Source organism: Anarrhichthys ocellatus, unplaced genomic scaffold (genome assembly GCF_004355925.1).
Source record: "Anarrhichthys ocellatus isolate YVR2014 unplaced genomic scaffold, GSC_Weel_1.0 scaffold153, whole genome shotgun sequence".
Lineage (NCBI taxonomy): Eukaryota > Metazoa > Chordata > Actinopteri > Perciformes > Anarhichadidae > Anarrhichthys > Anarrhichthys ocellatus.
Window position 1 is genome coordinate 99,144 of NW_022280183.1, and position 14,995 is coordinate 114,138.

General features: G+C 42.5%; 1 protein-coding gene across 1 annotated transcript in view; it reads left to right on the forward strand.

Annotated features, from left to right (window-relative positions):
• Positions 1–1,251: 1,251 nt before the first annotated feature.
• niban2b (niban apoptosis regulator 2b) overlaps positions 1,252–14,995 on the forward strand; it is a 31,385-nt gene continuing 17,641 nt past the window's right edge. Inside the window, exon 1 of the mRNA XM_031877883.1 lies at positions 1,252–1,501. Within this exon, the coding sequence (XP_031733743.1) occupies positions 1,447–1,501 (55 nt within the window). The 5' untranslated portion in view covers positions 1,252–1,446. The remainder of the gene's footprint in view (positions 1,502–14,995) is intronic.

Sequence of the window (14,995 nt, forward strand, 5' to 3'; positions counted from 1 at the left end):
GACTCCGAGGAAGAAGCAAAGTCTGTAATGAGCATGAATTCATACAGAAGGAGAGAGAGAAGAGTGGGTGTCAGCAGAACAATAGCAGGAGGCAGGACCACGATCCATGATCCATGGAAACCTGTTACCTCAAGAAGTAAATATAGAGAGTGTCACCATGTTGCAGTGTCCTTAAACTGTGATCATTCCAGTACAAGTGTCCTCAGTCCCAGTTCCCATCACAGACAGACACAGATCACCTCCAGGTCCAGGTATAGGTCACGTGTTCTTGATTTGACTGCATGTCCAAGAGAACAATACAAATGTAGCTTAAATCTCATGGAAATCCATATAAAACACGTTTTCTGTAAAAACCATTAGGCAGGTAATTGTGCACTGGTTGGCTTATGCTACAAGAAAATCACCTCCGTTGGAACGTGAATAACAGACTTCTGACTTTAATTAACATGTTTCGGTTAATCCATTGGACGGTGAATGTATTCAAACGGCCCGGGTGAGCTGACAGCGATGGACTTTGTGAAGGTAGCGGAAAGACGCACGTGTAACGACGTCCAGTTTTCAAAATAAGGTGTTATTGAGGGACATACAAAATACATACATGGAAATGTGATTAAATCCAAGCATGTGGCCTGTGTCCCTAATAAATACAAAATAAAATATCACAAAATTGTGGGGAAGATATCTTTGATCTTTGGTTGCTGGAAATAAATTTAATTAATAATTACAAAAATACATATAGATACAATACCAAGAATTAGATAAATTCTGACATTTTCCAAAGTAAAAGTACGACATGACTACAGTGAAATAAATTAAGAGGGTACTTTAATCAATCATTACGATGGCATTGTCCTTCTTGTGAAATTATCAGAGAACTGTTCGTCATAACTTTTTTTTGAAAGATTACTGAAAGCTATGCACTTTGGGGTCCAGGGTCTAAAATGAGCTGTGGGTTGTCCTCGAGGACAAGTAATGACCTAGTTCCTCTTCTGTATATCTTGTTTTTATGAGCCGACAGTTCTAGCAGCTACACCACGGTGCACCTCAGTCAGTGATACATTGGAGACATGCATCACCTCAAAGTGGGGCCAACTGTATAATTCATACATAGCAAGGTGTTTCATATTCTGAATCCAGTTGTTTCAATTGTTACTAGGTGACTTTTAAGTAATTTAGACTCATGACCTCATTTTCCCCTCGTGACGTGAACGCACCGCCGCTGGAAGGTGGGAGTCTTCCTCCTCGAGCCTCCTTTAAAAGAGGGCGTGTCTCTCCGTCACTTTCCTGCTCGGCTAACGTTCTTAACTTCCTTCTACGTTCCTTGTGAACTGTTTGCGCGTCTCTTCTTCAGGACTCTACAGGACTCTGGGCGGTTTACCCTGCGTTTGTCTGACGTACTTGTTGAAGACCAGCGGAATTCATCTTGGATTTTGAGATTCGTCCGCCATGGGGGACGTGATTTCCAGTCACCTGGATGAAGCCAAGCAGGAGATGATCTCAGGTAAGCAGCGTCTTGTGGAGCTCTGATTGGTACGTGCGCAGTTCAAAGGCCATCTGAAGGTCCGACCTGGTGTGAGACAGAGAGCCGTTCTCCCAGATGTTAGCGTCCCTCTGCTGCTTGATCTGCGGGCGCTATGCACGCGACGTACCGAGGATGTGTGTGTCTCTAAACGGTCACACTCTCGGATGCATGTGAAGAGACGTGGACATCTTCACTTTGATTAGAGATGTCTCCTTGTTTATTCTATGACATCTTTTGGAAAGTTTGCTGCTCCTTTAAACTGGTGTGTGTCCTCGAGCTTCTCTTTAGCTGTTTCCTGGAGCTGTTCTGTTCTGGTGTATTTCTTGGCCTCCTGATGGTCAGATGTGCGCCCATCACATCTAAAACATATCTGACTTTTACAAATCCGTGTAGTGTAACTTTATATTATTAAACGTTAACTGCATTTAAATTAGTTTCAGAACAGTTTACTTGACCGACAGTGTATGTCAGCCACAGCTCAGAAATTCCCTTTTTATTGCATAAGAAAAGCAGAACATTGAAGACATGGAACTACTTCTTCTTAGAAAGTGACTTAAAACCAGTAATTCATTATCAAAATAGTGTGGATACATTTTCTCTTGAAAATTGAATAGATTGATTAATTTTGATTTCTTTGTGTGTGACTTGTCTGTGAGAGAAAGGCGATATAAAGAAGGCAATGGTTGTCAGGTGGAGCTGCATCCACCAGCCCCACCCTGCCTGTGACCTCATCACACCTTTGTGACCCAGGCTCACTTCATTGTCACGGCCATTTGGACTTTGATCTTGCTTTAAATACAGGAACATTGCTGACATTGCCCAACCCTCTGATCGTGTATCTTGAGTTGTTGAACTGTCACTTTATATAAATGTAAGTATTTGCAAAGCAGACACAGTGACTGGCAGTCTCTCACCATCGTCACTCTTTCACTCCTCAAACTAAGAACCCAGAGAAGATGGAGGCTGTGCCCTTATCTGTTTCAGCTCTTATGAGCATGTTGCCTTGTTTTTTTTTTTGGCCTGTTGCAATGTCTTCATTTGTAAGTAAAGTCAGCTTTTGAGCAGAGTTGACGAGAGCACGTAAAGTAAAGTTCAATTTGTGTCGAAGAGAACATGAAATGCTCCTCCTCAGCTCACTGGGTATGAAAGGCCGTGGTCTAGCCTCTGATATGTCGGAGACTGAATGATGTGCAGACTGAACGATAAATACCGGGTGGATTGCCATGGACTTTTGTACAGACTTTGGTGATCCCCTGGGGCCGGTATTTCAAAATCACCCTAAAGTATTATATTGGTCGGGTTGGATTAAACTCTGGTCTGATCTGAACATTGGGTATTTTAAAGCGGATCGAAAGAATCCTGATCCTAAAGGTCTGGATTCAGATTTGGTGATCCAACCCTACCTTCACTCCAATCAAATGCTCCATGAGTGCATTCAAAAACATGGGGCAGAGATCTGGATCAGTTTGAAGCCAAGATTCAGGATCCTTTGGACCTCAGAGGTGGATTTGATGTAGATTGACAAATAGCCTAGGCCCCACTTCTCCCAAATGGTATTACTCAAGATGTTCATTACATCTTAAATTAATTTATAATCTGTCAAATGTGAAAGTGTTTTAGTTCTGGTTTAGCTAGTTGTAGTGTAATTGGATAAATGATTATCAATGCACAATGGTTGGGCCACATTTGTTCCTGAAAACTGCTTAAAATACAAGTAACAAATACAGGCAACCCGTTTCCAAAGTCTAGTTTCAATTAAATATTGTAACTACATTATTTGTACCAAAACATCCAACGTGTGTTTTTGTTTGAGGCTTGCACAGCAGAGACAACGAGGGGTCCAAGCGAGGTTTTCATTGTTTAATAAAGCAACACCACCAACAAAGAAGTACATAGTTGTCTACTAACAAAAACATTTCATAATGTGGCCTGTAACAAAGCTATTGTATCAAGTTCAACAGAAATGAGCCTGTACATCATCAATCTGAAGCAAACTTTTTCTCCAGCAGCCGTGTCTCTTGCTGCTGAATCACGGTCAGCTTCGGCTGCCGTGGAGTTGGAATGGAACGTGCATCGTAAACATGCTAAAAGATATCATTTACATGCTTATATTATTCCATGCTTTGTATGTTGCCTTGCTGTTAGTGATGGTTTGTGTAACAGTGGGGACCGTGAGGGAGAGTGAACTCTACAGGTAGAAGGTGGGAGGTTAGGTTGTCTTTGTGACCCTCTTAGTAACCGCCGAGGCAGAATAGTTTTTATAAATACAAAAACATACAAATGACAACAATGTAGCCTAAAGAAACTCAAACCCCAAACTGTCCACTTCTGAATGAACGGAGTAATAATTGTATGCAACATCACATTTCCAAAGTATTGGAGCAGTCTTTGCACATGTCCGCTGCGTTCACAGGCATATGATGTATTTCGCTAGCTAGCTGGATAGCAAGCTGGCGTTGGCTCCAGTGCAGCACAATCATAGATTCAAACACTATGAACGGCTTGGTGTTTGGTTCACGAGTAAAATGTATGGCATGATTCCAATTAACTCTCCTTTAAAACTTTAACCACAGACCATTGTATACATCTATAAAGCCAGCTAGATCGCTAGCCGCCTAGCTACTTGCATATAATTAAATTGAGCCAAGTTAGCTCCTGTTAGCCTAACCAAAGCTTAAATGGAGATCATTACACGGTTGTTTTAAGTAGCTGACAATTCAAGTAGTTGGTCAGCTAGAAATGTTGGCTGGATTCTGTATTGTGTTACAAATGCCACATAGCGCACTAACATTTAATTACATTTTAACACGTAAGGCAACACTTGCTCCTTTTGGTAAATGGTCCTCCATGTTTTCTGTTCAGAGCCAGGTGCTTTGAGTTTTGTAAATCCCTTTCCAGTCGTATTGGGATCACCGTGACTCAGCCCGTCAATCATTTGAAATACCGCACTTGTTTATTGATGTTTTATAATAAATTACTTGCTTATTTATTACTTACTTTCTTTCCTATCCTTTCACATAGCTCTCTCTCACGCACGCACGCATGCTCTCCTATCCACTGACTACATGTTGTTAACTGGCCTGTATTCACTGTTGGGGCCCGAGCACAGACTAAGTCGGCGCGGAGGACCTATTGTTGTTTTATCTTTTATTATTATTGTATGTATTTGAGTGCAAAAAGGAGGTGCTTGGGCTACTGGTCAACTCTTGAAATTTGGCACGTCAGTCGTGGTGAAAATGGCCATCTGCAATGGGTGTCGAGCTCCGGTATGAGAAATTTGCTCCATAGCGCCCCCTTTTGACTTGCCCCCACATTAGGTTTCGGCTAGCTGTATGCCATTTTGTAGGTATATGGGACGTACAAAAATCCACTTGGAGGTATGCCCTAAATCCAACAGGAAGTCGCCCATTTTGAGTTTTATGACACATTTTTTGACCATTTCAAGGAGCTGTACTTTAACAACAAACTCCTCCCAGTGATTTAACCTGATTGACTTCAAATTTGGCCTTTATGATCTTGAGACCTTGGCAGTGAAAAGATCAAAAAGTTATCAAACTATGTATCCGTGGCGTGGAGGCAAAAAAAAAACATAATTCCCCATGAAACGGGAAGTTGTTGTAACTCGGCCATACATTGTCTAATCTGCTTCAAATTTGTCATGTCATAACATCCTGACCCTGAAGACATTTACGTGACAATTTAGAATTGCAGTAATAACGCCACCTAGTGGCAACAGGAAGTCATAGGTTGTGTACTTTTACATCATCCTATCGGTTTAATCGAATCTCTCAAATGTAGTCTGAGAAGAAGCCTTAAGACATAATAATGCTTCATTGTGAAGATTATTATAATTAGTTTACAGGTGGCGGCAAACTTCAATCCTTCACCGTGAACGAATAAACCGCTGTAACTCGATTCCACATAATCGGATCTTTTCTAAATTTCACACGTTTGAGAGTCCAGGCCTGAAGACATCTACAATAGCGCCACCTACTGGTAACGGGAAGTTAGTCTCTATATTTTGGCTTGTTTCTCTTAGTAGGTAAATCAGATCCACATAAAATTTCGTAATGCCAGCCCACAAAGTTTTTGACCTTGCAACGCATTTTTCACCATTAAAAAAAAAAAGGTGTTTTTGAGGGGCTAAAACTGCTCCAAATTTGGCAGACACGTTTAAAGTCCTAAATGTAGTTATCTGATCTGATTTTTAACGCTTCAGAGTGACAAGTCTGCTCAATCGCGCCCCTACATAATTGAGATGAAACAGCCCTCGCAGTATGTTTCGCCTAGATGTACACAATTTGGTAGGCACATATATTACATGTAGACTTAAAAAAGTTGTTTGGGTTCATGCTCTAAACCCAGTCTGAAGTCTGCCATTTTGTATATTTTTTTTTTTTTTGCCATTTCCAGGCGCTGCACTTTAACGAACTCCTCCTAGGGAATTCATCAGAACAACTTAAAATTTGGGCAATTCAATCTAGAGACCTCAGCGAACTCATCAAAAGCTCAATGTTTCATGAAACAGCATTGACGTGGTGTTGCGGCCATTTTATATGATTCACCATCATGCATCAAGCTGTTGTAACTAAACTGTACTTTGTCAAAACTGTCCAAAACTTGACATGCTTGATGAGTCATGTCTTGAGGACTTCTGCATGTCAATATTAACTCGTAGTCATAGCGCCACCTACTGGCAACCTTGGCCATAAGCAGGATTCTATAAATACAGCGGCCCAAACACTGACCTTATTAAAAGCGTTTGTGGGCACACCACCAGAAATATAGACTTCTCAGATCTAATTGTGCAAAGTAAGATGTTTGGAGATCAAAAATGTAATGACCATAGTTTTCAAATCACGCTTGTAGGTTGAGTTTTCATTAATGGTACAGTGCATTGTTTTTGCTTGTTTTTATAGTTCAATTTATTTTGTACAGCTCAAAATCACAAATTTCCCTCAGAGGGCTTAATAATCTGTACATATACGACATCCTCTGTCCCAGGACCCTCGCATCAGAACAGGGAAAAAAAACAACCCTTTTTTAATGGGGAGAAAACAGGAAGATACCTTAGGGAGAGCAACAGAGGAGGAGGGATGCTTTTTTCCACATGGAACTATACATTATGCCGTTTCTCCTCGATTCTTCCCGCTTTGATTCACTCGGCAGTGATTGTCAGAGCTACCTGCACAAACAGTCTGTTTTGAGACCTGCATTTACTTTGACAGTCTGTTATGTTACAAATACTAAAGACCATTCACATTCAGTTTTTTGTCGATCTTTACAGGCTTACATTTATATTCGGAGCAACACTCAAAACACTTAAGGTTTAAGACCTGGTTAAGCCGTTGGTCCATGCAGGAAATACCATGTAACTCGTGCACGCAGTGTCTGATGGTCACAGATGTGCCAGTACCCTCGACGTGAACAAAAGTGCGAGGGCCCGATCAATGCTGCTTGCAGCTTTAATTACTGTTCTGTTTACGTATTGTCTTGGCTATATACTTTTTTTTTTTTTTTTTTTTTTTTTTTTTTTTGTCTCATTTCATTGAGCAAAAGAAGCCAACTATCTCAATCATGAGGTGTTGCTTTTTTTTAGTATAATATTGCAAAAACATTTTAAAATCAGAAACCAGCCCATCAAAGAACAAATAAAGTGTTTAAAAATGAAGCACAAAATTTGATGTTCAATTTTCATAATCGATACTTTTCTATACTTGAAGGTTTGATACCCGGCCCTCTGGTCTCTGACATTCGTGTGAACTGTGTGGAAATTTAATTATTAGTATAATAAAAGGCTTCTTGGCAAAAGATTACAAGGTTGCCTGATGGGAGTGGAAACGCAACAGGATACTTAATGCAAAGTGAAGGCTCTATTTTGGCTTGGGGCCCAGGGGATTAATCAACCAATTAATTGTCATCTGCCCAGATCTATGTACTTTCTGGAAGAAAATCTTTATTTTAACATTTTCATATCGCATAAGGAAATAACTTCATCCCACTACAACTGATGGCCTGTTGCCCTTCAAAGACCACGCATATCCATTGGACTTTCTGTGTTGCATTCACCTTCTATCCTTAAACTCTGAATAAAGTCTTAGAACACATGCAGCTAACTACCTCTCAAGAACTGGAGGTAGTTTTTTTTTTTTTTTTTTTTTTTTTTAAAGCTGAGCATGGTTTTTGTTAATGTCTTTAGTGTTCACAGTGAGGCGCACACATGTATCGGATGTGGAATCTGAGGAATGCATGAAAAAGTGTGGCTGGATAGAAACCTCCTCCAGGCCTTGAGCTGCACAGTCAGCGCCAAACTGTCTCTGCTGCCAGGACGAACCCAGTGCCTTGCTGGCTTTATGGGAAGGGCCTGGATCTAGCAATATGCCATCCACACAAACACACACCCATTTATTCATTGTGTCCATTCTTGATGCACTAAGAAGGCGATAAACCACCGTGCCAGTGATCAGAGGGACATTATTCCTTATCAGAGTTGAGGTAATCATGTTCATAGATCGCTTCATCACTCAGGACATTGTTTTCAGACGATGATTTATGACCAGCTGATGAATGGGCCACACCTATCTATTGTCAACTCGCTGTTAGAATGGGTTGGGAACTACTGCTCTGAGCAATTTGATTAGGTTTGTTTGTAAAAATCTAACCTGGGACCCCAAGCTTCATACAAATGCATAAAGCAATGGGTTTTCCCTGCCTCTGGTAAATGTTCAAGCTTTGGAAGTGTTAGCTGGCCACCCAGCGTGCCCTCTGTGGCCTGGTGAGGTGTGGCAAGCTCACCATCTAAACACACCCTGCTCAGCACAGACGGGCTTGTTTCAATAGGAAATTATCTCAAAGGGTAAACTTCAACAAACACCCACAGACTGTTTCTGGAGAGGTTACTTCACAATGAAACTCAAAGTAAAGGTACAACTTAGAGGAGAGATTGCTTCATGAAACCTAATTCTACCTCAAAATAATGTTGCTAGCTTAAAGAGCCCCTATTATGCCTTTTCCTTTAGTGTGTTGCATATATGTTTGTACATGCAAAAGGTCTGCAGAGTTATAAGTTCCCGCCCACAGGGGGTTACTCTCCCGCTCACAAACACTGCTCCTGAGCTGCCTGAAACGGCTCCATTGACTTTTCTCTTTACTTCCGTAACATTGTGAGTCACAATGGAACACTTTTGTATAATGCCGCCTACCGGCTAGTCTGGCACGCCCTCAAACGAAGCTCGAGAGACGGGAGCTGGAGCTCAGTCTGAAGAGTTTGGTTTGCGGCCGTCATGTCAACAAGACGCTGTGTTCTGCTCTGCTAGAAGAAATGTTCTTTGTATGGACAAGCGGCTAAACTTCATTTTCAACACTGTTCCATATCAGTAAAACACCAACTTGCAGTTGTGTTCACTACATTTTACCGAGGACAGCTTCCAGAACTGGACACAGTTCACGGCTGGATTTTCAAACTGCATGTGGCTTCAATCGATGCAGTTCCCACTTTGTTGGGTCAATCTCCCTCTGGATAGCCATCTTATTTCTGTGTATTAGAGAAGGCGTTTGTGCTTTGTTCCATCTCACAAAGCAGCTCAGACGGGGGTTGAGGGCATGTACTTTGACATGGTTAATAACTTTAACCACATCATTCAATACGCTGTTCAGTTCAGGTGACATTTTTCGGCTTGCCAGCAGTTCCCTGTGAGTGACGTAGTCTCATTCAGGTGCAACCGCCTTAATCCGAGCAGTTAAACCAGAAAGCCGTCCAGTCATAGCAGCAGCTCCGTCCGTGCATACGCCGACACGAAAGAACCAATTCAGTTTTCCTGATATGTAATCGTTCAGAGACTGTTCTGCAGCTGTGGTGTTGGTTGGCAACAATAGTGCACATAACATATCCTCATGCACATCCTCCTGATAAAGATATCGCACATAAACAAGTAGTATTGCCTTGTTTTCAATATCAGTAGACTCGTCAACCTGGATTGCGTACCACGGTGACTTCTTAACCCTCGCCAACAATTGTATTTCAATGTCCTCTGCTATTTCCTCAATACGCCGAGTGACGGTGCTAGCCGAAAGAGGGACTGTTAGTCTTTGTGGTATTCATTGCCCCCTCTTCCATTATCATTGGACAGCTGGGTAAAAAGGTGGCAGTGACAAGTGCAGCCTTTTACCCAAGAGCTAACATTCAGCTCAGAATAGAGGCTCAGCACCTTGTAATTTAAGGTAAATATGGAGCGCTTCCAAAAAAAAAGTCAACATAGCAGTTGGCTTCTTAATATTATTGCAATAAAGCTGTACCACTAGGGATGGGACGAGATCGTTTTATCACTTCTCAAAAAGCGCTCACAATAAGTTGATGGTGGTGAATTTCTATCATCGGGATAAATGTGAATATTTTCCTGAAAAAATAGAAACGATGTAAGAGACTCACACGATGTTTATTTATTTGTCCTTTTATTCAGGGAGCCCTTATGATTTGTCATTACCTTATTTTACCAGTTTTATTCATTTATTTTTTCACTTTGTTTCCTTACAGATTGCAACGTTGAGTGTTTACGTATGTTCTGCTGCCTTTTTAAGGAGTTTTAAGCATATTTAATGATTATTGTGCAATTATTACGGCAAGGAGTATCATGGCATGAAATTGTCATATCGTTGACTCTGAAGCAGCATATGACATGGTTAAGATATGCTGGAGACAAATAATTGAAGGCTGCTCTAATTCAACATATTAAAAATATAATCATACTATTTTCAACAATTTGTTGTGGTAGTATGATGTGCTAAAAGTGGCCCTGCTAGCATGTTTTTTTTTTTTTTTTTTGTTGTTTTTTTAACACTAACCATGTCCCTTGCTCATGACCATGTCCCCTGCCCACTCTATGCACTGACCGATCACCGTCGATGATACGATCAGGTTACAATGCAGGAGGGGCTAACAGTCCACCATTCTCAGGGAGAGTAATGGCCCTACAGCCTTAAACCCTGAACAGAAACTGCAAGAGCTTGAAATTGTGTAAATAGGAATGGGACAGCACTTCGCTGCTACAAATCGCGTCACCATGACGACGTCCTAAAATATTACGTGCAATTGTGGGTATTTATTTTATATTTTTTACTCGCTGATTTGAACATCTTCCAGGCTCTTTCCTCAGAACATGAGACATCATTTTTAAATAATCTATTTGTCAAAATGACTTCGATGACAAAATGAAATGTTTGATAAACCAATCTGTGTAATATAATCTATGCTAGTCGGTGGGAGGGGTCCTGGAAAGGGTGCCGCCTGCCGACTCCATAGTTCTCCTGGGGGACTTCAACGCTCACGTGGGCAACGAAGGAGAAACCTGGCGGGGGATAATTGGGAAGAACGGCTTGCCCGATCTAAACCCGAGTGGTGTCTCACTATTGGACTTCTGTGCTAGCCACGGTTTGGCCATAACGAACACCATGTTCGAACATAAGGTGGCTCATAAGTGTACCAGAACAGCTTAGGGTCAAGATCAATGATCAACTTTGTAATCGTATCATCTGCGGCCGTATGTCTTGAACACTCGGGTGAAGAGAGGAGCAGAGCTGTCAACTGATAACCACCTGGCACCCATATCCCTGGCGGAGGCCGCTATGGTAGTCAAAGAGCTCCTTGGTGGCAAGGCGCCGGGGGTGGATAAGATCCGCCCTGAGATGCTGAAGGTGCTGGACACTGTTGGGCTGACACGCCTCTTCAATGTCGCATCGGGGTCGGGGATCAGTGCCCATGGACTGGCAGGCCGGGGTGGTGGTTCCCATTTTCAAAAAGGGGGACTGGAGAGTGTGCTTGAGTGGACCAGCTCTTTACCCTCGGAAGACTACTGGAGGGGTCCTGGGAGTTTGCCCAATTAGTCTACATGTGACTTGGAGAAGGCTTTCGCCCGGGTCCCTCAGGGGTTCTTGTGGGGGGTGCTACGGGAGTATAGGGTGCCGGACCCGTTGCAATGGGCCATCCGGTCTCTGTACGACTGCAGTAGGAGCTGTGTCCGTCCGTATTCTCGGCAATAAGTCAGACACGTCCCTGGTGGGTGTTTGTCACCGGTCCTGTTCGTGACTTTCACGGACAGGATATCTAGGCGCAGCCGGGGGTTGGAGAACATCAGGTTCGGGGGTCTCGGGATCGCCTCTCTGTTGTTTGCAGATGATGTGGTCCTGTTGGCCTCCTCGGATCGTGACCTCCAGCATTCACTAGGGTGGTTTGCAGCAGAGTGTGAAGCGGCGGGGATGAGAGTTAGCACCTGACCTTCACCTATGGTCACGAACTCTGGGTCGTGAACGAGGTCACGGCTACAAGCGGCCGAAATGAGTTTCCTCCGTAGGGTGGCCGGGCTCAGCCTTAGAGACTGGGTAAGGAGCTCGGTCATCAGGAGGGAGCTTGGAGTTGAGGCGATACTCCTTTGCGTCGAAAGAAGTCAGCTGAGGTGGTTCGGGCATCTAATCAGGGCGCCTCCCACTGGAGGTTTTCCGGCCACGTCCAACTGGGAGGAGACCCCGGGGAAGACCCAGAACACGCTGGGGGGATTTCATCTCCCAGCTGGCCTGGGAACGCCTCGGGATCCCCCAGAATGACCTGGAAAATGTTGCATGGTCGAGGGAAGTCTGGGTCAGCCTGCTTGGCCAGCTGCCACCGCGGCCCAATCCTGGATAAGCGGAAGACAATGGATGGATAATCTCTGCTTCCATTCCTTTGATTTCAAGTGTTTTTATGTTCCATTTTTAATCCCTAATTTTTCTGAGTAAATGTAATATACCAAATTGAACAGCGATGTGCCGTCCTCTTTGTTTACTTTTTTTTTTTTTTTTTTTTTCCCTTACGTCTCCATGCTTCCACTGGTAACTCGGTGTTTTAATGTCACATTGCTATGAATTGTGGGTAATTCCCTCGGGCAAAGTCTTCAGAATTGTGAACTTATGGAAAGTGTTCATAAAGGGCTCAAAATGCCTGCGAGAGAGTCCTCAAACACTCTGATTTGACAGTGGGACAGAACTAAACCCTCACGCACTCTCAAATTCTGTGAGTGTGGAGATTGGGATTAGGCCTATCTGCCCTGTGGATGGATGTCAACTCTACAGCTACCAAGTGGTATCACTCATTTTTTTCAGAACTCGGAAGGTTGGGGCCAACAATAGGCTGTCTCCGCTAAAAGCTATCAGTACTGGAGCTCCACAAGGCTGTGTGAGCTCACCGGTCCTTTTTACACTGTATGCTATGAGTGGACGTCCAGGAACTCTCGGATCTAAAGCCCGATGATACAAACCTCTATCATTGAGAAGGGAGTTTGTTGATTGGTGCACACAAACAAAAAGATCATCTTCAGTCTCTCTTTGGCCAGTGTGTACTTAAACGGGTAAAGCATCCTCTGTCATCCATCCCATATGCTCTGTACTCCGTATGAGCTGCTACCATCAGGCAGACGATATGAAGCTCAGCGGTGCAAATTGAATCGGTTTAAGAACTCCTTTGAACTTCCTGTTGGATTTTTATTCCGTAGCGTAAACCAAGGAGGTGTGCATGTTTTATATTTGTAGTACGCATATTGTAGTTTGCTTGTGTTGTGTGCACATATGTGTTAACGGGTATAGCTATGTAGGTTCCGAGTCAAATTTCCCCATGGACACAATGATGTTTCCGTCTGTCTTTTTCCCAATTCATTGTGTATTTTTAAACTTAGCCTGACACTCTGGGCAATTAATCTTGTCATAGTTTGTACTACTACATCCGTTGTCAATATAATAGCATTTATTAGAGTGGCTTTAAGCTCACAACACTTCATAACATTTTGATGATACATCCACAAAGTTAATTTCTATTAGCCAGTGTTTGACATCTATGTTTCCTGTGATTTAGTAGAAAGGGGCCCGAGTATGTAATTATGAACTCCTTACTTTTCTGATGTTCATATGACCTCTGTTTAATTACTTTCAGTATATTGTATGTGGGCTACTTTATGTCCTCGGGGCCGGTTAGGATCACATACTGATGTGGTGGTCCACCTTTTGTGAGCCAGAAAGCATCCTGGAGCGGCGCATTGAAGTTTCCCTGTTGTCTAATGTTCACTCTGAAAAAGTGAAATGATGCCTGCCTCTAATTCCCACAGTAAACATGTTTGAATCCAGCTAAATTTGCATTCATTTGGTGCTCTAGATCCTTACAGTCGCCACTCTTGCTTCAGCTCTGAAGTGAACAGTCTAGATTTATGAGTCAGCCTATGGGTCTATCTAAGTGGAATGTTGTTGTTAAGGCACTGTGGAGAAAGGAGAGGGGGGGGTTCTCTTGTGGGTCTATTAAACAGAAGTCTGGTCTCTGCTCATTTCTCTATGACCAAGACATGCTGAAACTGTTGTCAGTGATAAGATGAGCTGCCATGTATGGTACGTTTGCTTAAATACGATTACCACATTGATGGACGACAAACGCAGTAGTAATATCTGGCCTAAGCACTGGTAGAGGCCCCCTGGACAATTAGTCTGGTAGCTGGCTGCAGCACAACAGAGTCAGCCAGACTCGTAGCAGCAGCTCTCTATGCTTTAACCTCTAAATCTGACTTGATGGAAAAAAAACATTCTGTGGAATGTGACCCCAGAGAATAGAGTTGCTGGCCCAAATACCACTTTAAATTTCAGCTTTCTGAAATGTCTTTTAATGATATTCTGAATGCTCCTAAACATGGAAGCAATGGACCTTGGGTATTTTAACAATGTAATACTGTAGGTTCATCTCATTGCCATCACCTTGAATTACAACAAACAGATCTTTCAGCCAGGAGACCTGCTAAGTGGTGTTGGAGCCTAAACCTAATGGAGTAGCTTTGTTGCCCTCGACCCTAACGGAGTAGTTTCCTGTGAAGACAGAAAAAGATTGTATGCATGTAATGAGTGGAAATTGAAACGTGTTGCTGGCTTGTCCAGGAATATGCAAAAGAAATGAAAAACTTTAAGTAAGATATAATACAAACCTTTGTATGAGGAGGTTCCCCAGAGTCTCCCAACCAAAACGTTGGGTTAATTGAATGGGAACTAATGTTTGAGGTACAGTACAACAGATTGCTGTTGGGATGGAATTTGCTGTTCACAATTGATACCATACTCAGGAGTAGGTCTTGGTATCGAACGTGAATACGGTTTTGGTACTGATTTGAAATGCAACACTGACGCATCTTGAAACACAGAAGCGTATAGTGCTACAGACGCACGTATTTTTCAAATGCAAAAAGCTAGCATTAAGTGTGTGCTCAGATTCATAATTTGGTGTACTTGTCAATCATTTCCAATTTTAGACTGTTACACATAATGTGCAGCTTCTCCTGTTTAGACAACATTAACACTAACTTTTTTTTGTTGCATTTTTAGAAATGATATAGTTACAGAGCATGTCTTGTTTTCCTATCTGTTTGAATGTAGTAGTTTGTTTTTCATTCCATATATTATAATTTACAAAATCCTTTA